Raw genomic sequence first — 27,614 nt, forward strand, 5'->3', positions numbered from 1 at the left:
AATATTTCCACCTTCATAATAGCAACTAACTATGCCCTACCTCAGGTAATCTGCACTGAAAAATCCACCTATGTCTTAGTTCCTGATAAACTTGACTGATTCAAAGCTCTACTGGCCACCTCTCCTGTTCCACCTTCTATAAACTTCATTTAAAACTTGGTATCCTAACTTGCATGTCACTTTGTTCGCAAGTCAATCCTATTTTTGCTGGTCCAGCACAAATTGAAAACTTCATATTAGTTTTCAAATCTCTCCATGGATACACTTCTCCCCATTATTTTACCTTCATCCAACCCAGATTTTCAAGGTCTCAGCACTCCTCCATTAATTATGGGCATGGTGGCTCAGTGGTTAGCACTGCTGCCTCACAGCACCAGGGACCCGGGTTCGATTCCAGCCTTGGGCGACTGTCTGTGTGGATTTTGCACATTCTCCCCATATCTGCGTGGGTTTCCACCGGTTGCTCCGGTTTCCTCCCACAGTCCAAAGATGCTCAGATCAGGTGAATTGGCAAGTCTAAATTGCCCATAGTGTTCAGTGCATTAGTCAGAGGGAAATGGATCTGGGTGGGTTACTCTTCAGAGGGACTTGTTGAGCCGAAGGGCCTGTTTCCACACTGTAAGGAATCTAATCATAACCGCTCATTTTGCCTTCAACTGTCCAAATGCAATGCTCCAAAATTCCCACCCTGCAGGTCTCCATCTTTATCTCAAAAGGAGAGACAACGCGCAAGAATTCAACAACATCGGACATTGGTGACATCTCACATAGTACTGTATACAGTTTTTGGTCTCCTTATTGAAGAGGAACACTCCTGCATTAGGAGCAATTCTGAAAAGATTCACTAGCTGAATTCCTGGGATTGAAAGAGTTGTTTCTTGAGGAAAAGTTGAGCCTATACTGGAGAGAGTTAAGAAAACAAGAAAGGTAACCTTATTAAAACATAAATGCTTCAGAAGTCTTGAAAGATGTTGCTGAGAGGATGCTCTCCCCACAAACAACTACCCAGACCTCTCGTCTCCCTTGAAGGTGATTAGATGTCGGGGAATAGATTCAAAATAAGGGTATTCACTTTAGAAGATGAGGAGGAATTTCTTGTCTCAGGGTTGTTAACCTTTGGGATTAGAGAGCTGGAAAGGCTGCATCACTGAATATATTCAGGCTATGTTCAACAGAATTTTGATTGACAATAGTTATCATGGACAGATGGAGAAATGGATTTAAGACCAAAATTCAAATCATCCATGATATTATTGAATGACAATATTTAATATATCCAATGGCCTACTCTAGCCACCAGTTCTTGGATTCTTATTTCATTGTCAAAGAGGTAGGTCTGTAAAAGATTTTGGTCATCTCTCCTAATGTGAATTTATCATGGATTTGTGACAATGCAGTTTAGTAATGCTACTATGAAATATCCTAGAACATTTTGATACAATAAATGCACTACATAAATGCAAGTTGTCATTGCTGCTTTATCACATGCAACAACTCAAACTAGCTGTGGACTCAAAAAGGAGATATTTGGCCTCATGAGGAGGCCAAGATGGATCACTGATTTAGCACCTTTGGCTGAAGGTGGTTGTGGATACCACAGCCTTACCAATTGCACTCATGCTGACTCAACTGTAATTAGAGAATGGAGATGTTCATGGAATCTCCTCATCCATTTAGTTCCTGAAACAAACACAAACATTTCCAAGCAGATAGCAAGTGCAGAGTTTTGATCTGATATGGAATGGTATGGAATAACTTACTTTTCCAAAGAAGCAACATTAATAATTAGCAAGCATGTGATTTGTGCAGTAGCATTACCATTTTCAGCTATGCTACATGCTTGTCCTAGCAAGTTTTTCTCCACTCTTTGTTGAATAATGGTTTGTTGTTTGGCTTCATGGCACTGGTAAAGTGAGGGCTATCCAGTTTTGAACAGTAACAATACTACTCAACTCAATGGAGGATGGTTTGAGGTTAACAGCAGAACTTCATTTCCACAAGTCAGAGCTGATGGCCACGCCTGCCAACAGATTTATGGACAAAATCTGCAAATTGTAAATTATTGAGAATGTAATGTTGTCATGTAGGTCTCTCCCCCAAGAGTGCATTCTGCACCTTTGCTATCCTAGATGCTTCTTCCAAGTGATGCTCAACATAGAAAGACTACTAAATCAATAGCTAAGGGAAGGCAGGCAGTAGCCTGATTCCAAGAGACTTCATGAGATCCAGAATATTTCCCTGGGTCACACTCTTCCAATCATATACCACAGTATCTCTCAATGGAGGAGACTGACATGCTTAGGTACAGTTTTATGAAGGTCAACAAGACATTTGCTTGACTTGCCATTGATATAATTATCCATTTATTCCCAATGCAAGACTAAGAGTGGTATTAATGAATAAATGGTTGCCATTATTACATGTGCAATTGTATCTGTCATGATGTTGTATCTGTGGCAAAACACAGCACTTAATGCATTGTTCTCTCATTGATTGGAGAGTAAATCTCTTCAAATGTCTGTTCATGCAAAGGAGTGAATACCAAACAATTAGTGGAAGATATTGATCAAAGAGCAGCCAAAAGGTTTTTCTCCCATCTCAGAAAGTTAAATGATAAAGGTTTAAGTTTCATTGTATCACATGCTTCAATTTTAAATGCTTCATGGTGTTCAAACTTTAAAAAACCCAACCAACTAAATTAATGGATTACATAATGATTAATCAAGTATTGACCTCTGATTAAGGAATCAGCCTGCAATACTACAAGGACCGAGCTTAAAAGAAGCACACTGATATTGTGCCATGTTCCAAATAGAAGAGAACTTCTTGGGTTTTTAAACAATAATCCAAAAGCTTTGTACTCTTCATTATGGACAACAAGTTTTCATTCCAACTTTATTTTACTGTTTTTTTTAAACTTGAATTCAGATGCACAAAATGTGGTATTTGGATGTCTTAATTCAAAGTTTTAAGCACTATTCCAGTAATATAACCATTACATTATTGTCACTGTAATCAGAGCAGGCTCAGATACCAGCCACAGAGCTTTGGATGAGGTGAGGACTGTGACACAAAAGACTTAGCTAAAAGTGCCAAAAGCACAGCTGAGAGTGTCAGTGATAGATGAGGCAGATGAAGCAGAGATTGAATTCGGTTGGATAGGGAAAAAAAACTTGATTCAATATTTAAGATGGTGTAAATGCTTCAAACTGCAACAGAAAGAATAGAATCAATACCAGCATGACAGAGGTTAAAATGATGGTTTCAGTCTTTCCATTGTTCAACTGGAGGAAGCCACAAATTAACCAAGACTGGTTGTCAGTCAAACCATCTGATGACAAAGAATGAGGGATGCTGGGGAGATCGAATAATGTCGTACACATGGAAACAGATCACAATTTCTTTTGATACATCACCAAGGGATAATGGCAAACATTAGAAAGTGTTTGAAAATACAAAATGCTTGATCAACACAGAAGATAACAACTATGATTAGAGATTTTAGTGCAGGGTTGAAAACTTGATTGGTTTCTGACTGTGTTTGAAATCTATCCAGAGTATGGATTATGCTGATAATATTTCAAAAGATCTGAAAGAAGGAAGGAAAGGTGGAGGGTACTATGGAAAAGCAGAAGAACCCAAGGCAAAGGAACGACTGTAAATGGTCAGCAGTGATGTGTGACTTGCAGCAGCTCTTGATTTTTCTGAAGTCATGTTATGCAATTAGAATGGGAGTAACTGCAGATGCTGGAGATCAGAGTCGAGAGTGTGGTGCTGGAAAAGCACAGTAGGTCAGACAGCATTCAAGGAGCAGGAGAATGGACGTTTGGGGAAAAGGCCTTCATCGGGAATGAAGCTTGCGGGCTAGGGACGCTGACAGATAAATGGGAGGACATGGGGCTGGGGGGGAAAGTAGCTGAGAATGCAATCTGTAGATGAAGGTGAGGAGAAGGTGTTAGATCAGAGAGGAGGGTGGAGCAGATAAATGGAAAGGACAATGGACAGATCAAGACAGTGGTGTCAAGTTGGAAGGTTGGGACTGGGATAAGGTGGGGTGGAGGGAAGGAAAATGGGAAAAGTGGTGAAATTCATGTTAATCTCGTGTGTTTGCACTATCCCAAACCAGAAGAGGTGGCGTTCTTCCTCCAGGAGTTAAGTGGTTAGATTTTCACGATGGAGGTGGCCTGCATATCCTTGGTGAAGTGTTCAGCCACAAGGCAATGGAGTCGGTTGGTGCAGGTGTCCCAGGAGATGTTCTCTGAAATGATTAACCAGCTGGCGTCCTGTCTCCACGATGTAGAGGAGACCACATCAGGTGCGAGGGATACAGTAGATGACATTTGTGGAAGGACAGGTAAATTTCTGTCAGATGTGGAAGAATCCTTTGTGGCCTTGGATGGAGGTGAGGGGAGAGGGGTAGGCACATGTTTTGCACTTCTTGCAGTGACAGGGGAAGATGCAAAAGCTGTGCCCACCCCTCACCTCCATCCAACGCCCCAAAGGATCCTTCCACCTCTGACAGAAATTTACCCATTCTTCCAAAAATGTCATCTACTGTATCCATTGCACCTGATGTGGTCTCCTCTACATCAGGGAGACAGGACGCCCACTTGCGGATCGTTTCAGAGAACATCCCTAGAACACCCGTACCAACCAACCCCACTGCTCCATGGCTGAACACTAACTCCCCCTCCCACTTCACCAAACACATACAGATCCTGGGCCTCCTCCATCACCAAACCCAAAACATCAGATTCCTGGAGGAAGAAAGCCTCATCTTCTGCCGTGGGACACTGCAATCACATGGAATTAGTGTGGATATCACCAGTTTCCACACTTCCCTTCCTGCGACCTTACCCCAGTCCCAACATTCCAAATTGGCACCGCCTTTTGACCTGTCCCTCACCCTCCCCATCTATCTGCTCCACCCCTCTCGCCGACCTATCACCTTCTCCCCCATCTTCATCTATCTATTGCATTCTCAGCGACCTTCCCCTAGCCCCAACCTCTGCCATTTTTCTCTCCGCCGCCTTGGCCCACAAGCCTCATTCCTGATGAAGGGCTTATGCCCAAAATGTCAATTCACCTGCTCCTTGATTGCTGCCTGACATGCTTTTCCAGCACCACCTCTCTACTTACGTACTTAGAATGTCAGCCTGAGCATTAGCACAATTTACATTTGTTATGTCAAGTGTGAAATGAACACAATCCCTCACTACATCAATATCAAAGAAACTTAGAAACATCAAATCACTGCAAGGATCAGTTAATATTCGGAGCGGAGGTAAATTGCAGCTGATAAGAGCTTTCATAAGATGTCATCATAAAAAAGAATAAACCTATGCTAGCTAATATGGATATGGAGAGTGTACAATAGGGATTAATATAGAAAATTCCTAGTTGAATATCTAGCACCGAAGATATCAGAATAATAGGGTGGTAATGGCGGAGGATTTGAAAATTTTAAACACAGACTGGGGATGCCATAACGTTAAGGGCTCAGTTGGAGAGGAATTTGTAAAGTGTGTACAACAAAATTTTCTGATTCAGTCCATGGATGTACTTGCTTGAGAACATAGAACATAACAATACAGTACAGAGTCTTTGGCCCTCGAATTTGCACTGACTTGTGAAACTAATATAAAGCCCAACTAACCTACACTATTCCATTGTCATCTACATGTTTACCCAATGACCATTCAAATGCCCTTAATGTTGACGAGTCCACTACTGCTGCAGGCAGGGCATTCCACGAATTTACTACTCTTTTCGAGTAAAGAACCTCTGACAACTGTCCTATATCTATCACCTCTCAATTTAAAGCTAAGCTTCCTCGTGTTAACCATCACCATCCGAGGTTAAAGGCTCTCACTGTCCACACTATCTAATCCTCTGATCATCTTGTATGCCTCTATTAAGCTGCCTCTTAGCCTTCTTCTCTCAAACACAAACAGCCTCAAGTCTCTCAGCCTTTCCTCTTAAGACCTTCCCTCCATACTAGGCAACATCCTGGTAAATCACCTCTGCACCCTTTCCAATGCTTCCACATCCTTTCTGTAATGCGGTGACCAGAACTGTACACAATACTCCAAGTGCAGCCACATGAGTGTTTTGTACAGCTGCAACATGACCTCATGGCCCCGAAACTCAATCCCTTCATCAATAAAAGCTCACACACTACGCCTTTCTTAACAACACTATCAACCTGGGTGGCAGCCTTCAGAGATTTATGTACAAGGAGACAGATATCTCTGCTCATCCGTACGACCAAGAAACTCACCGTTAGCCCAGTACTGTGTTCCTATTACTCCTTCCAAAGTGAATCACCTCTCACTTTTCCACATTAAACTCCATTTGCCATCTCTCAGTCAAGCTCAGAAGCTTATCTATGTCCTTCTGTAACCTGCAACATCCTTCCGCACTGTCCACAAATCCACTGACTTTGGTGTCCTCCGCAAATTTGCTAACCCATCCTTCCAAGCTCTCATCGAGGTCATTTATAACAATGACAAATAGCAGTAGTCCCAAAACATAGCCTTATGGTGCACTACTATTAACAATTCCAGGATGAACATTTCCCACCACCCTCTGTCATCTTACAATTAGTTAACTTGTGATCCCAACTGCTAAATCACCCTCAATCCCATGCCTCCAAATTTTCTGCAATAGCCTACCAAGGGGAACCTTATCAAACACTTTACTGAAATCCATATACACCACATCAACTGCTTTACTCTCATCCAGCTGTTTGGTTGCCTTCTCAAAGAATTTAATTAGGTTTGTGGGGCCCGACTTACCCTTCACGAAACCATATTGACTATCCCTAATCAAATTCTCTCTTTCTAGATGATTGTAAATCCTATCTCTTATAATCCTTTCCAAAGCTTTGTCCACAACTGAAATAAGGTTCACTGGTCTATAATTATAAGGGTTGTCTCTACTCCCCTTCTTGAACAAGGGGACATTTGCTATCCTCCAGCCTTCTGGCACTATTCCTGTAGATAATTATGACATAAAGATCATAGCCAAAGGCTCTGCTATCTCTTCCCTAGCGTCCCAGAGAATCCTCGGATAAATGCCATCCAGCTCAGGGGACTTACCTATGTTCACACTACAGAATTGCTAACACCACCTCCTTATGAACCTCAATCCCATCTAGTCTAATAGCCAGTATGTCAGTATTCGCCTCAAAAACTTTGTTTTTTTTTGTGTGAATATGATGAAAAATTTTCATTTTGCACCTCTGCTATTTCTTCGGATTCCACACGCAACTTCCTACTCTGTCCTTGACTGGCCCTAATCTTATCCTAGATATTCTTTTGTTCCTGATATACCTATAAAAAGCTTTAGGGTTTTCCTTGAGCCTACCTGCCAAAGACTTCTCATATTCCCTCCTGGCTATGCTTAGCTGCCTTTTTAGGTCCTCGCTGGCTAACTTGCAACTTTCAAGCGCCCAAACGGAGCCTTCACGTCACATCTTTACATAAGCTTCCTTCTTAGTCTTGACAAGAAATTCAACTTCTTTAGTAAACCACAGTTCCCTCCCTTGACCACTTCCTCCCTGCCTGACAGGTAATACTTATGAAAGACACACAGTAGCTGTTCCTTGAACAAGCTCCACATTTCAATTGCGCCCATCCCCTGCAGTTTCCTTCCCCATACTGTAAATCTAGCCTAATCAGATCAAAATTGGCTTTCCCCCAGTTATAACTCTTGCCCTGTGATATATACCTATTCCTTTCCATCACTAAAGTAAACATAACTGAATTGTGGTCACTATCATCAAAGTGCTTACCTACCTTCAAATCTAACATGTGGCCTGGTTCATTACCCAGTACCAAATCCAATATGGCCTCACCTCTTGTTGGCCTATCTACATACTGTATCAGGAAACCCTTCTGCACACATTGGACAAAAATTGAAGCATCTGAAGTACATGACCTACAACTTACAAAATATTGACTGGAAACACTGGAGTCCGCCCATGACAACTACCCTGCTACTTTCGCTCTTATTTAGAATAATCTTTGCAATCCTTTCCTCTACATCTCTAGAACTCTTCAGAGGCCTATAGAAACCTCCCAACAGGGTGACCTCTCCTTTCCTGGTTCTAACCTCAGCCCATACTACCTCAGTCGACAAGTCCTCATCAAACGTCCTTTCTGCCACTATAATATTGCCCTTGACTAACAATGCCACACCTCCCCCTCTTTATCACCTTGCCTGATCTTACTGAACCATCTAAACTCTGGAACCTGCAGCAACCATTCCTGTCCCTGGTCTGACCATTCTCCAAAATGGCCACAACATCAAAGTCTCAGGTATCAATGCTGCAAGTTCACCCACCTTATTCCAAAGGTGCAAAACTTCTTGAGAAGTTTTGACCGACTCTTGAGAAATAAGGCAGGCAAGTGACAGAGGTGTCAGTGGGGGACATTTTGAGGTCAGTAACCATAATTCTATTAGTTTTAAAATCGTGATAGAAAAGGATAGACCAGATCAAATTGGAGAAAGGCCAATTTTAGCGGTATTAGGCAAATACTTTCAAAAATTGTTGAGGGTTAGATGTTCACGGCCAAGTGGACAGTTGGAAATGAGAAACCTTTAAAAATGAGGTAACAAGTCCGCCACAATATGTTCCTGTCAGGGTGAAAGGAAAAGCTGGACTTTGAGAGAAATTGAGGTTTTGGTCAAGAATAAGAAGGAAGCATATATCAGAAATCTATATGGACTTCAGTAAGGTGCTTGACAAGGTTCTTTATGGTAGACTGGCTAGCAAGATTAGACAGCAGAGATCGAGTGAATCCCTAGAAAAGTATAAAGGTAGTACATGTATACTCAAGACGGAAATCAGGAGGGCAAAAAGGGGACATGAAATAGTTTTCCAAAGAGGGTTAAGGAGAATCCAAAGGGATTATATTAAGGACAAGCGAATAACAATGGAGAGAATTGTGCCCCTCGAAAATCACCAAAGCCTCCTATGTGTGGAGGCACAGGAGATGGAGGAGATACTAAATGAGGATTTGCATCAGTATTTACTGTGGAGAAGAATATGGAAGAGAGAACGAACATGGGGAAGTAAATAGTGACATCTTTAAAAATGTCCATATTGCAGAGGAAGAAGTCCTGGATGCCTTAAAATGCAGAAAGATGGATAAATCTCCAGAGTTTGATCAGGTGCACCCTAGAACTTCGTGGGAAGCTAGGGAATTTATTACTGGGCCTCTTGCTGAGATATTCGCATCATCAATAGTCACAGATAAGGTGCCAGAAAACTGGAGGATAGCTAATGTGCCACTATTTTAAAATGGTGGTAAAGTAAAACCAGAGAACTCTAGACATGTGAGCCTGACATCGGTGGTCGGCAACTTGTTGGAGGCAATTCTGAGGGACACAATTTACATGAATTTCGAAAGGCAAGAACTGATGTGGGATAGTCAACATGGCTTTGTACGTGGAAAAATCATAGCTTACAAAGTTGATTGAGTTTTTTGAATTAACAAAGAGGACTGATGAGGTCAGAGTAGTCGACACAATCTAAATTAACTTCAGTAAGGTGCTCGACAAGGTTCCTTATGGTCGACTGGTTAGCAAAATTAGGTCATAGGGAATACAGGGAGAACTAACCATTTGGATACAAAACTGGCTCCAAGGTAGAAAACAGAGGGTGGTGGTGGAGGGCTGCTTTTCAGAACGGTGGCCTGGGACCAGTGGTGTACCACAAGGATCGATGCTGGGTCCACTGCTTTTTGTCATTTATATAAATGATTTGGATGCGAACATAGGTGGCTTGTAATTTTGAGATGACACCAAAATTGTTAGAGTTGTGGACAGCAAAGAAGTTTACTTCAGATTACAATGGAATCTTGATCAGATGGGCCAATGGGCCAAGGAGTAGTAAATGGAATTTAATTTAGGTAAATGTGAGGTGCTACACTTTTGAAAGCCAAATCTGAGCACAACTTACACACTTAATGCTAAGGTCTTGGGGAGTGTTGCTGAACAAAGAAATCTTGGAGTGCAGGTTCATAGTTCCTTGAAAGTAGAATCGCAGGTAGCTAGGGTAGTGAAGGTGAGTTTTAATGTGCTTGCCTTTATGGGTCAGTGCTTTGAGGATAGGAGTTGGGAGGTCATGTTGCGGCTGTACAGGACATTGGTTCGGCCACTATTGGAATACAGTGTGCATCTCTGGTCTCCCTGCTCTCGGAAGAATGCGTGAAACTTGAAAGGGTTCAGAAAAGATTTACAAGCATGGTTCCTGGGTTGGAGAGCTTGAGCGAGAGGGAGAGACTGAATTAGCTGGGACTATTTTCCCTGCAGCTTCGAAAGCTGAGGGTTGACCTTATGGAGGTTTACGAAATAGAGGGGCATAGATAGGTTGAATCGACAAGGTCTTTTCCCCAGAGTAAGGGAGTCTATAACTACAGGACATATGTTTAAGGTGAAAGGGGAAAGATTTAAATCATACCTAATGCCAATCTTTTGACGCCGATGGTGGTACATGTATGGAATGAGCTGCCCAAGGAAGTAGTGGAGGCTTTAAATAACATTTAAAAGGCATCAGGATGACTATATGAATAGGAAGGATTTAAAGGGATATAGGCGAAATGCTGGCAAATGGGGCTAGATTTATTTAGGATATTTGGTCGACATGAACAAGTGGGACCGAAGGGCGTTTCCATGTTGTAAAGCTCTATGACACTAAACGATGAATGAATGGCCTTATTTTATGAATTCATGTGATATTCTAATTTATTCCATCATTTAATGCAATCATTTTTTTTCCCCAAGACAGGTTCAGCATAACAGCTCCACAATTAGACATACACATTGTAACTATGCTCTGCCATCATCCTATCAAAAACATATGGCAAAACATAAAAGGTATGGCATAACTGCTGTTCCAGATCCACAATTACCAGGTAAGAAGCCAAATTTGCCCTTTCTAGAACCTGTGTAATAGTGGACAAGGGCCTAAAGATCATGCCAATGTGCCAAATTAAGATGGGAAGAGATCTGCCAGGGTTACATCAAAGTCTGCATTCCAATAATCCTTCTGATTACTTTGTGTATCAGTCCATGATAGTTCAATTACAAATGCAAACAGGCGCTACATTTTTTACTTTCATAAAATTCTGTGACCAGTTCTTTTCGGCCTAAAACTAATGATCTAATTTAAATGTGCTGAAATTTATTTGCCAACATTTTTCCCACTGATTTGCCCTGTTAATAATATCTTGCTTTGTACTTAAATCTACACTGCTTTCAACCGCAGCGTCCTCGGCTAACTTGGATATGCACGTTTTACTCCATCATTTATGTATTTAATGAGTGTAGTTAACAGTTGAAGCCATAAAACAACCCATGTCATCACTAACTGTACTGCTGATTCTGTAATTTGTGTTCAATCCCAAAAGCTGCATTTTTAGCTTGGTTTCTTTAAGAAAATTATCAAATGTCTTTTGGCAGCCCATACATATTAACATACATTAACAGTCCCCTTCTTGACGACTTCAGTCGCTTACTGAAAAAAATTCCATTAGATTCATCTTGCATGATTGACCCTTTACCAATCTATGCCAGTTTATTTTTTACTGTAATCAGCTGAAGATTTGTAAGCTGCTCAGACACCAAATCCTTAATTATAGACTATCGTTGTTTCCTGACAACAGACAGCTCTGAGACTAACTAGTCTATAATCTGCTGCTGTCCCTCTGTCACTTTCCTTAATGAATTGAAGAAATGGGCATAGAGAAAACAAGCATGGTAAAAACATAGTTTCCACTGTGCCGAGTCTGCAGAAATTAAAAAGATCACAATGCAAAGTCCAGGTTATTTTCTGTGTTTGGACTATGGGCTATAAAAAGAGGAAGATTATGTTTTAACTCAAGGAAACTGTGCAAAGATTAAAAACCATGTTTACCGGAATACATTCAAAATTGTAAACAACATAGTTTTCCTCGAACAGTGGATATTTCAAGACAGTGGCGGCAGAGTAGCAGCGATTGGGCTGAGCCCTTTTTACTTTTCTTTTAATTTTACTTTTGCTTTTTCTTCTTTAAAGTCTGTTCTCTTACTTTTTTGCCTCAGTTGCAGCAGCATGGGTGAGAGCATGCCCTGCACAGAATGACAAACGAAGATAATGGTGCAGACCTGGGGAATAGCAAGGCTGAGTAAATGACGAAGGAGAAGGAGCCTAGTGGCAGCGACAATTGTAGGATGAGGCAGATGCGGCTCCACTCCAGCCAGAGGTTGTATGGCGAGCGAGGAATAGTTCCCAGGGTTAATTGTCCGGTACAGACTCGCAGGCTGAGCCGAGGCTCCAGGTCCATGGCTAGGCTCTGGCAGCTGATGGCAGAGGTGGCAATGACATTCAGTATGGCACCAACACAGGATCCTGCAGCATCAGCAGCAGCTGTATTGGTTAGGTCAGCCCTGTGTGAACTCATGGCTGCAGCAGCATTGGTGGAGGTAAGATGGCGCTGTAGACTGGTGACTCTGTCCCAGCAGCTAAGCGCGGTTGCAGCAGTGTCATCAGTTTAGCAGCAGAGTCTGCAGGCATCGGGATGGAGGAGCTGGGATCCAGGTCCATGGCTACGCTACAAGCAGGAGCTGTTCCAAACAGTCACTAATGTTTTTGGATAAGACTATGAGATTAGCTTTCTGTATTTTTATATTCTGCATTTTGGTGTATTTTCTATGTTGTAAGATGGCCCTGGAGAGTGGCGATATGGAACAACATTTTTCACTGTTTATGTATAAATACACATGATCATAAATCAAATCAAACAGCGAGAGCTAAAGCAGATCTATGGGTTCTGAACTGAGAGGATAATTGCTTGTCAACACATTTTGCGTGCCTCCTGGCCAAATGGCTGTCATTTGTGTGGGGCCATTGCATCAGAGAAACACTCAGCCTGCAGAAAATAAGCATCAAAAAATCTCTCTGTGCTTCTCTCCCGTGTAGTGGTACCAGAAAGCATCCAGTAACAGCAACAAATTTCCAATGACTGTACTCTTCAAACTCTATGAAGGAAGAATAAAACACATCCACAGACAGTGAAAGAATAAATTTGCAACCAGCCAAGACAAATCAGAATTGATGCGCAAGCAACCTTGTATCCTTAACAAAGACGAGAAAGAAATTGGAAAACACAGAAATAAAAACTTCAATTCATGTGCTCATCAAACTTCTTCCCTGATTTTCTTTGCTTTTTCCATCTTTTATATCTATGTCTTTTTGTCTGTCCGTCCATTTGTGAAGGTTTAAAAGGTGCAATCTTAACTTGTACAGAATAAGTTAGCAATACATATTTCCTAATTGCTGTTGATTGAAGCCAATTGTTTTGAGGTCAATACAGAAGCCTGTGAGTGTTTTCTTTTAGCCTGAGTTGGTCAAATAAATTGGAGACTTTGGATAGCTTGAACAAGTCTTTTCACCTGTTGACTCAAGAAATAGTGGTGTCCGATTTCCAATTCCATGAGCTGCTACATCAGTAAATGGCATATGTAAATTGATTAGCAATGCTGCAGCAGTAATTCAAGATTCAATGAGTGCGATTTGGGAAAAAGAAAGTGCACACTAACTGAAAGAAAACATTTTCCAAAGAAACAAGTTTATTCACTTCAAGACAATCCAACCACTTCAAGTAATACAACCAACCTGATTGGGAAAAATATTGTCTTTCCTTCATAATCACTGGGTCAAAATTCAACTCCCTGTCTAACCACTGAAGATATATAACACCAAATTGACAGGAACCATTCAAAGTGGCAGCTCACCACTTCTTTCTCAATCATTAATCGGGAATGGAAAATTTAAGATTGCCTTATTAGCAGTACCCATATTCCATTCATTAAAAAAGCACTTCAAGTGACAAAAACAAATTGCTGGAAAAATTCAATAGGTCTGGCAGCATCTGTGAGAGAAATCAGAGTTCATGTTCAGAAACATTCAAACTAGAGAAGGGTTACTGGACCCAAAACAAGCAAAATACAAATTGCTGGGAAAACGCAGTGGGTCCAGCAGCATCTGTGGAGAGAAATCAGAGTTCATGTTCAAACTAAAGGAGGGTCACTGGACCCGAAATATTAACTGCCAATTAATGCTACCAGACCGATTGAGTTTTCCCAGTCATTTGTATTTTTCCTTCTCATTTCCAGAATCCACAATTCTTTCGGTTTTTTTTTCTTTCGCACTTCAATGAGATCGAATGAATGGCTTAAATCAATGACACCCTCAACCCTGTACCCTTTGGGTATGAGAAAAGCTATGGTCATAACAAAGTAATTAACCAAAACAGAGTCAAAGTAAGGTGTAAAGGAGTGGTTATGTAAAATCAACAGCTGCAGGAGTATCATGACAAGAGGGTCAATCATTAAACAGGTGGAAGCTTCAACAATTCGAAGTTAAATAATTTATCCATCTTTAAACACCATACTTTTCAAAGATGCAAAAACAAACTAACAATTTCTAAGTACACTAAATGAACTGCATGCAGAAATGTTCAATTACTTTAATGTAGAAGCTTTGCTTGGTCTCATTAAGGTATCAGGAGACAAGTTCCCTCAATACCAGGCTTTGTTCAGTGCCGAAAGACAACTAATTAGAACCACTGCTCAGGTTAACTCTGACACGTTACTGGAATACAGATGAAGTTCCAAGTAAAATCATTCTAATTAGCCTATTGCTACAGTGAAAACACAAATTGAAAGAATGCCTGGATAAAGCACCACTTCAAAAATATTTTCAATGAAACAATTTTGCTGATGGCTCTTTGCACAAGTCTTTCTCACATCTTAAGTCACCAACAGTAGAAATAAAAAAAAAGGAACAAATATAAAAACAGAACTTGGTTTATTTTTACTGTAAAACTAGTGTCAAGGTCAAATTAATCAAGTGAAGAAAGGCATAAACTGTAATTTTAACCTTCTAATTTAGTTCAATGAGTTGATGCACTAGTTTAATTCAGTGACACATTAAAAATTCTTCCAACTCGATGCAGAATGGTTATTTAAGTTAACATTGCCAATATTATGGAAAGTGTCATGTGCAGCAGGCAGCTCGATAGACCAGCAGTGAATGAAGAAGTGCAAGATCAACTTGATTCTCCAGCCAAAATGAAATGGAACAGTGTAGGTTAACACTATTCAGCTTTTTCCAAGTTAGCTCGACGCAAGCGATAATCAAGTAATCAGACAAGTGTGAACTTCTAACTAGTTAGCTAAAAGAGTGAATTATACAGTGGAATCAGTGTTTTTTCTCATTACACCATTCAAGCACCACTGGTCGATCATTTATTAATTTTCTCACCTTTTGCACAGAAGCTTGTTGAAAGAGAGGAATAAGAGGATTAGTTCTTGGAATATCAATATGAATCTGTGAATAAAGAGAAAACAAGTAGCAGAGGCCAAATTATTACTAGTGCTGCAGCCAGTCAAGACAATTGCTAGCGTTTAGCTGGGGCTCAAAGCCAAGGATTCCAAGCTGTGGAATGTAGTGCCGTTTGTTCAGGAATGCTCAAAATTTTGAGGAGTCACAATTCAAGGTTAAATCTTCCTTGAATACATTTAGCAACAGAACCAACCTAACAACTGTGAATCCAAGCTTTGGTCATGCCTGCTGTGTTTGCAGAGCTGAGTAAATCAAAAATACCAATACTTCATAAGTATGTACATATTCCAATCATTTTCATACGAAACAGTTTCAAGAATCATCCATGTATTGCACAATTAGAAAACGTTCTGATACTCTGAAAGCGTTCTGAGAACATATCCCAAAATTACAAAAATATCAAGGATAAGTCACGTGCTGTATCAACAGACAATAAAAGCACGTGTACATTAGAATAAATTTGATGGGCAAGGACAAAGCAAAGCAGCAGTATCATTCTGACCTGGATCCACATTTCCACTGGAAATTGTTTTTTCTTCTCGAATTGCATTTGATCATTTTTTTCCTTTACTTCAGGTGAGTATAACAACATAGGTTTTTCACATCACTTTGACAGAAAGTAAAATTGCAAACGGTTGACAGCAGAGTATCTTTTTTGCTTCATTTTGAAATGTAATCTTCCTGCTTAGCATGATTCTGATTGTTAACTGAACATCGAAAACTGGAACCTGTAAACTGCAAGTCCAATAGTGAACTTCATCCATCATTCAACTATAAATTTCTACACAAAAAGTGCACACATATGCATGTATGTATGCACGCATTTATATACAGGGGAAATTAAGTGATAATTTTAGTAAGAGGAAATACTCCCAAGTTAGTTCTTGGGAGTCAAGGTAAAAATGAAGGTTTAAAGCTACACTTCCAATCTTATTTTGTAATTGCATTCTTCGTGAAATGTTAGCTTTGCTGTCACTCATCCATTTGCGAATATAAATCAACAGCATTAAAAAGCAGAGTTCTGCTTCCAAAGTGGTATCTTTATGCTCCAAAGGACAACATAAAGCCTAATAATAACTACTTTTCCATTTTCAACAACTAACCCACAATGGAAACTGTCTATGGCCCCAAAGACACCTCTGGTAGTGGAAGAGATCATCTTCCATTTTTTTTAAACAAATTGCGAAGATCCAACTATTCTGGAGGAATATGATAACAGTTGCAGATTGATAAGTGACACTAACAGACAATTCTGCTTTCTCCATTTCCTGCTGAAAAGGCACAATAAACCATAGCTTCCATTGCTTTGCTATTCAAAGCAGGCAATACACTCTTCAATGCATGCAGGACTAATACAACAAAATCCAAAGGCGTACAATTTGCAATCAGCAAAACAGCTCAAATATTCTTTTTACTCAAACTGAGATAGTAAATGGGGGAAGACAAGTCCCAAGCACAGTTAAAATATAGAAAAGGTTTCTCTAAATCTGAGCTTCATACTGTGGTCATACCCTGAATTCAATGAGAATGCGTTTTATCAATTGAAATTATCCATTCATAGAAATTTACACCAACCAAAATTATCAATGACAGATGTAGCACAGGGTATTGCAATTTCAGTGAAGTGGAGCACGCTGATCCAGAACTGCAATTTTCCTTCCAACACTAACATGTCAGACTGCCAATTAGGTCAGTGTTACTAAAAGCAGAGAAACAGTTCTTGTGTTTGACCTCTGACCTGGGGTCATTTAGTCTCTAGAATGACAACTGGTCAGAAAGAAAAAAATTAATTTATCAAATCAAGCCCAAATAGGCAGTCCTGCACTAATTTTGTGGATGACTCTCAAATCATATTTCATCATTAATACATGTTAAATAATGTAATATTTACACCAATTTTGAAATATGACAAACAATATTAAATAAATTCAATATACATCACATTGACTTTAAGCAAAACAATTGGTCAAATGATAAACCCAGCTCTGCAAAAATCAAACCATATAGCCATCCACTAAAGTTTAAGTTGTGAAACTGATGGATGAGGCAGGGAAAATATCTTATTTACGTTATTCCCAAAAGCTCTTACCTCTCTTACTTTTGGTTGTAGTATTAAACTCTCAGGAGTCATACGAGGAATATCTATGGCAATCTGATGGTTTAGAAAAACAGTGAAGTTTCAGGAAAAAGTTGTCTGAAACATTTTTCCATTTTCTGAACCTAAATATGAAAAATCTAATGGCTCTTAAATACTAACTTGCAGTCCAATCATTACTCCAGTATACAAAATGAACATCTAAAAGTGTCAATTTTTGGCAGGCATGAAATGGCATTAACTCTACCTGTGCAACTGCAGCGAATTCTGAGCAAATTTTTCTGCTCATTTTAATGCAGCCATAGCTAATAAAAATAAACTTCACTTTTCATTATATTTTGCAAGACATGAGAAATGGAACACAGTTTGCCTTCAGTTGAAATAGTGAGAGAAACACAGCACTTGAAGAAATATGTCCTCCTTGATTAGTAATCGAAGAGTCAAAATTTAAATGTAATATTTTGAGTGAAAATATTCTGATTGAAAGGTGATTACATTCCGAGTATGGTGGTTGGCCTTATTGAACCACGAGTGACTTAATAGTTCAAAGCAATTTTACATGTTGACTAATTTAAACTATCGCAATCATGTGAACCTCCCCATAATCATGTGTGTCATCCATATCTTACTAAGCATTTGCACAACGTATTGTTGGGTGTACAGTCATAGCAACATTTATCATACTTTGAAAACATCAAGATCATTACAACCTTGAAATCTAACTCCAATTTTTGGAATCAGACTCTAAAAGATATTGAAATAGAGCTCTGCTTGATGTACAGTATTAACAGTCTTGGTCTTCAATTCGATCTCAAGCTGAGCTTCTGATTCTTTCGTTCTATCATAAAAATTGCCTACGTGAACCGCTGTGACAAGGCTGGTTTTGTGTTTGCGCCTACTTGCTACTGAAAACTCATCTATGTTTTGGTTATTTCCAGAATTAACTATTCCGAATTTCTGCCCTCCCAAAGCTTGAGCTCATCCAAAAACCAGTTGCTTATTTCCTAAACCACATCAAGTTGTCTTCATCCATCACCAGTGGTCTCATTGATATGCAGTAGCTCCCAGACCATCATTGCGACCTACCCTGAAGGCACTGTATAGTTACAAGTTCTTGCTGAGATGTTAAATTCAACTGTAAATGTCAACTTTTAACCATAAGAGGTTAACAATGAGAAAGGTGGAGACAAATTACATACACAAAATTTATATTTCACTCAGAAAAGGTGCAACAACACATTTTCAGTTGAAATACCTGTCTATAAGTATCTTGATGGTGCTCATCATTTCTAGAGTCGTAATATTGTTCGATAAAAGCAAAGTACTCCGCTCGCTTCCGCTGTAATGTGCTTTCTCTCCTTTCTGCATTTGCAGGTAAGTAACCCTGGAAATAAAGCACAGCAAATGAGTATATTTGCATCCAGTGAACATGAAGTTGAACAAACAAATTACCAGCAGCTCAAACAATTAATTTGATCTAAACTATGGACATTTGCGAAGAGAATCAACATATGAAGTCATTTTCAACCCAAGGCTTTAGGAGATTCCTTCAAATGGGACTAATCTGCTTCATTGAAAAAGAACAGTGCTAATTACTCCACAGCCTCTTCACTGAGACAGCCATATTGGGACCTTGCTTATTTTACTGTCCAATGCTCCCTTTATGACATATTTCCTCTGACTTCTGTGTTCAACACGATCTTATGCATACTATTTTCACAACTTTTCCAGATGTTTTTGACCTACAAAATGTCAACTTTTTTGAGCAAACAAAAATTGAACTCCCTGGTCCAACCCTTCGTGTGGCAACAAAATGATATTGTCCAAATGTACAAATTATACCTGACATTAACCACTGGGTGTTTAATACATTCTCCAGTGCTTTTGTCTCTGCTGTCACAGCACAGTACACATTAGTTTTCAGAGTTTCATTCCTCCTTTTTTTTGAAAGCAGACAGACTACCTCCAGTAAATTCGCTCTCCCACCGAATCTCCACCCACCCAACCACTTCAGATATGAGTTCCCAGCCACATCAGCAATTTCATTCACAAGTTCCTCTATGGCCTTGCTTCATATCTACAGCCTTTTTTGTCATGTGATGTAGATATTTTTGGCAAGACCAGCATAGCTGCTTATCCCTAAATGTCCTTGAGAAGATGGTTATGAACAGTCTTCTTCAACCATCATTCAATTGGTGCACATGCATGCACAGTGCTGATAGGAAAGGGGCTTGACCATTTTGAGCCAACAATGGAGGAACAACAATAGAATGTGAAGTCAGGATGGTATGGGGCTCAGAACTGAACTTGTCGAGGTGGTGCTCCTATGCATCTGCTACTTTTGTCCTACCAGTTGTGTTAGAAATATGTGGGTGTGGTGTACCTTTAAGAGAGTTAGAAGCTAGCAGAACTCCATGACAGCACAAAGTATTCTCAATAAGATAACAATGTAACACTTGGTCGAAAGCTAGATGAGGTGGGCTGCCTGGAAACAACTGAACAGATTCAAATTAGGCCAATCAGTTTAAATTATACCCCTAAAAATACCAATTCCAATCAAGTTTGAATTTAGTATATTGACAATCTTAAAAGCCAATGACACAATACAATACCTTAGGATAAGATCAGGGAAAAACAAACAGTGGAGAGGAGAACTGCCAAGCCACCAGCATATAAAGACTGCCTGAAAAATAACTCTCTTAAAGGTATCTTTATCGAAGAAAAGACACAGGAATACAAAGAAGAACTGAAAGCTGCCTAGTTTTGAGGTAAGTAGTTTTGTTTTGTAACCTTTAACTGGATTTTTATCAGGCCAATATTGTAGAGGGGAAAGTAAAAGATAGGTTAGAGAAAGAAGTTGTAAATAATTGTAAGTTAATTATTTCTCTGTTATACTTTAAGAAATAAAGTTGTTTATTTTTACTTTAAATAGTTCTTGGCACCTTGATTTTCACAGATTACTGCACAGGATAAATCTTTTCCACGTTGCTGGTTTAATTTAAGCAGGAGGGTTTACCTCATGTCGTAACAGTTGATAAAGAGCCTCTTTTAAAAGGTGTGAAAGGAGCCTTAGTACAGCTTTTATACTGCCAGTACACATTGGTGGTAGAGACAGTCAATGTTTAAGGTAGTGAATGGGGAAGACAATCAAGTCGGCTGTTTTGCATTGGATAATGTTGAAAATCTTGAATGGTGTTGGAGCCACACTCATCCAGACAATTGAAGAACATTCCATTACATTTCCAATTTCTGTTTTGTAATTGATGTGAAGAGCTTTTGGAGTCAGGTGGTGAGTTATCCATCTCAGAATTCCCAGTCTGTAACCTTCCCTTGGAAGCATGGTATTTATACAGAGTGATAAAACTTAGTTTCTGGTCAACATCAACACCCAAGATGTTTAAAGTGGAGAGAGAGTTCAATAATAACAATACTGTTTAAAGTCAAGGGAAAAAGTGTTATTTTTTTTTCTTTGAGATAATGACTGTCAGGCACTGTATGGCATAAACGTGATTTGGCATTTATCAGTTCAAGCCTCAATAATGTGCAGGTATTGTTACACTTGAACACTGGCTTCAGTATGAGGAGTTTGAATGATTCTGAGCATTGTGCAATCAACGAACACCGGCACCTTTAACAAGTGCAAATAGCTTGTCGTCTTTGTTTCTAAGCTTGAGGCTATCAGCTACCTGTGCCAAGTTCCACCTTCCACTCTCCCACCAACTAAACCTCTAAGACTAAACTAAGGATTAAAATCATTGAAATGATGTGACAGTGCTGTCCTTACTCGCTGGTTACCCATTAAACCTATCAGAAAAACAACAAGGGCTTGCAAAACTAAACACTTTTAACAATATTATTAAAGCCAATGAAATAATCTTTTTTGCAAGAATGGAATCTCAAATTTTAATTTTTGATGGAGATTTACAACATGCAAGTTTTTACTTTTTCTTTGTCTCTTATCACTTAAATCAGAATTCCTTATCTCCTTTTTGCCTACAATACATGATTTTACATTAAGTTAAACACTTATAACTTTTGGTTTTTACACTACATCGCTTAGTGACAATTCTTCAATCAGGTCGATTGAGGAGACACCATGTGGTGAATTTTGTTCTCAGTGATCGGTGTTAGATGATGACACCCTGTTACAGACATTTAATGATTGCGAGTTGTCTTTGGTCCATTATCTTCATTGTTCATTCACTAACTGCCAAGTCCAGGCCAACACATAAATGTAAGTTATTATTGATGAGGGAGAATATATTTTACATACATGAGAATTTATGTACAGATATATTTGATTAAAGATTTTGGAAAACCATATGCAGAAAGTACAAAAAGATTTCCTCAGATGTTTGAAAAACTGATGCAGCCCTAATTACCACTTCCAAACATTTGGCAGAATATTTTTCTCATAGAGAAGAATAAGCAATTTGAAATGTTGGTCTATTTTGCTACTTTTATCAAGTTCCTTTTTTGATGTTCCCTTGCAAATGTTGTGCCTTTGTTCAAGAAGGGCAGTACAGATGATCCAGGTAATTATAGACCAGTGAGCCTTATGTCTGTTATAGGAAGAGTTTTGGAAAGGATTATAAGAGATAGGATTTATAATCATCGAGCAAGCAACAATTTGACTGGAGATAGTCAAAAGGGTTTCATCAAGGGCAGATCATGTGTCATAATCCTCAGCTTTTTGAAAAGGTGACCAAGCATATGGATGAGGGTAGGGTCGTTGACGTTGTGTACATGGATTTCAGTAAAGTCTTTGATAAAGTTCCACATGATAGGCTTTCAGAGAAAATGCGGAGGCATGGGATTGAGGGTGATTTAGCAAACTGGCTTTCTGTAAGGAGGCATCGAGTGGTGGTTGATGGAAAATATTCAACCTAAAGTTAGGTTAGTAGTGGTGTGCCACAAGAATATGTTTTGGGACCACTAACGTTTGTCATTTTTATAAATGACTTGAATGCAGACAAAAGTGGAGGGGTTAGTAAGTTTGCAGATGACATTAAAGTCGGTGGAATGGTGGACAGTGTGAAACAATGTTGCAGGTTGCAGGGTGACTCAGATAAACTGCAGAATTGGGCTGAGTGTTGGCAAATGGAGTTTAATGCAGATAAATGTGAGGTGATTTACTTTAGGAAGAATAACAGGAAGGCAAAATACTGGGTCACTGGAAAGATTCTTAGTAGTGTGGATGTGCAGGGGGATCTTGGTATCCATGTACATAGATCCCTGAAAGTTGCCACCCAGGCTGATAGTGCTGTTAAGGCGGCATATGCGTGTTAGATTTTATTCGAGGGATTGAGGTCCAGAGCAGTGATGTCATGCTGTAATTGCACAAAACGCTAATTGCATCCTCACTTCGAATATTGTGTACAGTTCTGGTCGCTCCATTACAGGAAGGATGTGGAAGCATTGGAAAAGGTGCAGAGAAGATTTACCAGGATGTTGCCTGGTCTGGAGGGAAGGTCTTATGAGGAAAGGCTGAGGGACTTAAGTCTGATCTCATTGGAGAGAAGGCAGCTTAAGAGGGGTTTTAATTGAGACACCCAAGATGATCAGAAGATGAGATAGGGTGGACAGGGAGAGTCATTTCCTTGGATGATGACATTGGCTTGTACGAGGGGGCATAGCTACAAATTGAAGGGTGATAGATTTAAGACAGATGTCAGAGGCAAGTTCTTTACTCAGAGTGGTTAGAGTGTGGAATGCCCAGCCTGCCAATGTAATTAACTCAGCCACATTAGGGGCATTTAAACAGTCCTTGGATAAGCACATGGATAATGATGGGATAGTGTTGGGGAATGGGCTTAAATTAGTTCACAGGTTGGTGCAACATCGAGGGCCAAAGGGCCTGCTCTGTTCTGTGTTCTATGTTCCAGATACAATAAACAGAGTCATTCAAAAAACAGACTGCAATATGCAACTTTTAAAAAAAAAAATTCCTTAATTCTAAGAGCAATCCTCAAAAACAAATTATTAAACTGGTATTGGCAAGGAAAAAGAAGAATAGGAGAAGCCATTATTCTAACTGCATATTGTTTAGGTTTGTGCAGCATTGAAGTTCTTGAACACCAAATGGGAAGAGCCAGAAATTCTTGCCAGCACTGGCCGTAACTAGTGCAAGGGTTAAAAAAAACCCTTACAATCCACCTTAACTCTCAGTTCCTAATTTGAATCACACCAGCACAAAACTTACAAAGACGAACTGAATCTGCAGCAGAGAAAACACTTACTTTTCTGAAATAAGCTAGAAACTTATTCACCCCTTTGTCCTAGTATCAAATAAAAACTAAAGAGGGCACAATTAAGAAGAAACAAAATTAAAGAAGGAATGAAGTTCATTAACTTAAATACAATACACTCCAATCCCCATGATACGCATCAGTTGTGGAATTCCTCAAGCTACAGGTCGTTCTGTTATAATCTACGTTTCTTTAATGCGATTCAGAATAAATGCAACTGGCGAACTTTTAAAGCGCGAACTTTTAAAGCATGTATTGGTTATAACATGATTCCTGCCTTATCAGTTTAAATAGTGCTATTAGGCGATTTTCTTATACCACAGGATTGTACAAGAACGGAACTACCACGTCATAGCAAAACCGACTGCACTAATGAACAACGAACGCCATTGTTATATGTTCAGGGTCATACAAACATAGATAAAGCTACGGAGCCAATCATATGCATGGGCCAATTCCAGCTTCTACTTCTTGATGGCCCATTTGCCTAGCCCTGCAGCAAAGCCATGAGAATTTAGATTACCTACAATGTGGAAATAGGCCCTTCGACCCAACAAGTCCACACTGGACCCGCCGAAGCGCAACCCACCCATACCCAAACACTTACCCTTTCACCTAACACTACGGGCAATTTAGCATGGCCACTTCACCTAACCTGCACATTTTTGGACTGTGGGAGGAAACCGGAGCACCAGGAGGAAACCCACACAGACACGGGGAGAATGTGCAAACTCCACACAGTCAGTCGCCTGAGGCAGGAATTGAACCCGGGTCTGTGAGGCAGCAGTGCTAACCACTGTGCCACCGTGCCGCCCACCACAAATTGCCCTCAAAAGTATGTTCCAACATCCAGAGCCTGTGACTGAAGTTAACAATCTGTCAGGTTAGATTCAAACATTTTTCCACTCATAAAAATTAAAACTACTTTGTGAAGTGAAACTAAATGTGAGGTTAACAGTAGTGCTTCTCTATATCAATATGACACTGGGTTTAACATAGTAATATAATCTTAAGTACTACAGCCTCAAAAAGTACTTCAGTTAGTGTTTCACTAAGGATGACTTTAAGACTAATATTGATAAACACTCTTTTGGTTATACTTGCAATATAGATTACAAAACACGTTTTTGACAGAAGTTACGAAGCAAGCTTTGCGATTGCAAAAACGTGACCAAAAGGTAATTACATAACCCAATTAAACCATGGATTTAAATGAGCCCATTTACATTTGTTAAGCTCCCTTACATTTGGGTGAATATATGAAATAATCCAGACATATCTATCACCACTCCCAGATGTTACTTCCCTGACCAACTGAACCCTTCAAATGAGATATTAAGCATCCTAGCATCTCAAAAGACATCATGCACACTATTTCAATTTTCAAACTGTATCCTGATCAAATATTCAACAATTTTACCAAATATTAAAACTTACATAGATCAATTTTTAAAAAAAACCTTTATGACTCCACCACACTCCCCATCTTTCAAAGTGGGTTGAAGCAAGAGCCACATTAGCAAAACAAGGGTCAAAATAATATTTTGACAAATTCCCTTTCATTAAAATTTCAGAAGAATTGGAAATCCTCAGGTAATAATTCTCAAAAGATATTTTCTTGCATTGGGAGAAGATAGCTTACTCACTTGGGGATTTAGGGAAATCTATAAAAGTTGATGGATTTTCTATTCTTAGACAATGTTAGGTATTTTATTCTTAGATATACTTACATATTCTCTAATAGCTATGTGACATCAAACTATATTCTAATAGATGCGGTAAGATACCTTTTGATGATTTTAGTATATCCATATACTTATTCATGTAAAGCATATTTTGTTAATAACATGGAAAAATTAGTAAACCATCCAATTATTTTTTTCTGTCACAACTGAAACAAACCCTAATATCTTATACACCTCAATACATGGGGAAGTGTATTTTCTGAAGAAAGAAATCCTGCACCTAAAAAAAACTAAGATATTCATAGCATAGCTAAGACTTATTGAAACTATGTAGGCTATCTGGACGAAGGCAATCTTGGGCAACTTTTTCTCCTATGGATGGTTGCGTAAATCTTGCGAATCCAAATTGAGCATTATAAAATTGGCTAGCTTGAACTTAACAAACAAAAGTTATGAGAGAACTACTCCTGAACTAAGTTAGCTCTCAGTAAGAGTTAAAAGACTATAAGTCACCTCAACTTTGTCATTTCTTCTGATCTTCAAAGGTTTCATACTTGGTAATTCTACATGAAAACTGACATTCTCCATCTCTATTTCTTGCAATTTCAAATGGAGTGACTGAGTCTCTCACATTGCTAAAATGACCTTCAAGACCTTGTTTCCCTGCATGCCATTGTTTTGCTGTTTTATGAGCACATCCAAGTTTAGATAAGAGCATTATAGACAAGTTGCAACATTGCAACCACATAATCAAAGGACATTAGAAAAATCCTGCAATCTCAGAGATTTCTTTCTCTTCCCCCTCTTTCTAGTTCTTTTACCATTGGCTTTGAACGTCTCACTTCAGAGCAATATTTCCTTCTTTCTTTCATTCAGCAATACTATGATCAATACTTGTCTGAACAGTACTTTTGTTTCTTTTGAATGACAACTAGTTCATTTGATTTGCATATGTTCTCCAGATTCCAGGTGCTTAAAAATTAATAATTGAATAAATGTACTCTAGGTTCTTCTCCAGAATATACACTTGTGGAATTTCTCATTGTTCATCGTCTTACCTCCTCCCAAAATCTTGAGACATCTTTAATCCAACCCTGATCTCAATGAAGTAAAATTTCCTGATTTAGTGCAACAGTTTTTTTCCTACTTGCATTTAGTTGTGATGTGCAGTGTTTCTTAGCCACTCATCTTAGCTTTTCAGTGTTTTTTAAAAACAGCTTTAACTGTTAGTCTATTGTTAGGTCTTCATTTTTACTCCAAAATTCAGCCTAACCTGAAGTCTTATCTCAAGAACAGTAATTACTTCCTCATTTATTTTTCACACACATTCAGACCAGCTTAAATAGGCCACTTACATCTACATTACCAATAAATTTTGAAGATTACTATAGTATGGACCCTCTTATTTTCTTTCTCCAAGCAAATTCAGTCTGAAATAGCAGGCAGTCCAGCAGGTAAGAAAAATGTTTGCAGCAGTTATGCATGGTTCAGCATCAGCATAGGATCCAGACAAAGATGGACAGTCTACTTAGGGTTTCCAAGAGTCTTGTGTTGCAGTGGTAATGTCCAAACCTCTGAGGAAGAAGGTCCAGGTTCAACTTCTGGAAGCCACAGCATATCTAAACAAACTGAATAAAAATAACTATATAGGGCTTTCCAGAAATAGCTAATTTTATAAAATAATTCAAATGTCCTTGTTTGCTGGACTCTGCTAATGGCAAGCACCTACATTCGCCAGCAGCACAATAGCCATCATGCTCATGCATGCACACAGGCAGGATTACTCAAACACACAAGTGCCCTTCAGTCCACATACAGTCTCAAACATAATTTCAATTTCCACCAGGGATCATAAGATAGTCAGATAACCTCCATGAATTCCTTATTACTCTTCAACTTCCATATGAACATTAAGTTTTACGTCACGCAATCACTGGAATCAAAACTGGACATGCTGAACTGAATAACTCAATATAATATAATGCGGAGCATTTAGCCACTTAACCATAGGAGAAGTTCAGTTTTTACATTAATATTGTAAACCTTTTGAATGCTGGTCAAGACACTCAATGATAAACATCAGTACTGGACAACCTCATTTTCAGAACCAAATTTTAAACAAAATTAAGGAAAATATGATATTGCATCCAAATTCCTTGTTTCAAGTAAAGGAAATGTATATATTTCAGAAG

At 39.2% G+C, this 27,614-nt stretch overlaps 1 protein-coding gene across 3 annotated transcripts in view; it reads right to left on the minus strand.

Annotated features, from left to right (window-relative positions):
- The window catches only part of tbc1d22a (TBC1 domain family, member 22a), a 391,538-nt gene that overhangs the window by 270,876 nt on the left and 93,048 nt on the right, over window positions 1-27,614 (minus strand). The window contains exons 6-7 of one of the 3 annotated variants that reach the window (XM_060843180.1): window positions 18,745-18,873; window positions 17,493-17,546 (exon numbers count right to left, since the gene is read on the minus strand). In XM_060843180.1, the coding sequence (XP_060699163.1) occupies window positions 17,493-17,546; window positions 18,745-18,873 (183 nt within the window). Of the gene's footprint in view, window positions 1-17,483; window positions 17,547-18,744; window positions 18,874-27,614 lie in introns of all 3 variants that reach the window. The other 2 variants (XM_060843179.1, XM_060843181.1) reach the window with 2 other exon arrangements.

Source organism: Hemiscyllium ocellatum, chromosome 23 (assembly GCF_020745735.1).
Source record: "Hemiscyllium ocellatum isolate sHemOce1 chromosome 23, sHemOce1.pat.X.cur, whole genome shotgun sequence".
Lineage (NCBI taxonomy): Eukaryota > Metazoa > Chordata > Chondrichthyes > Orectolobiformes > Hemiscylliidae > Hemiscyllium > Hemiscyllium ocellatum.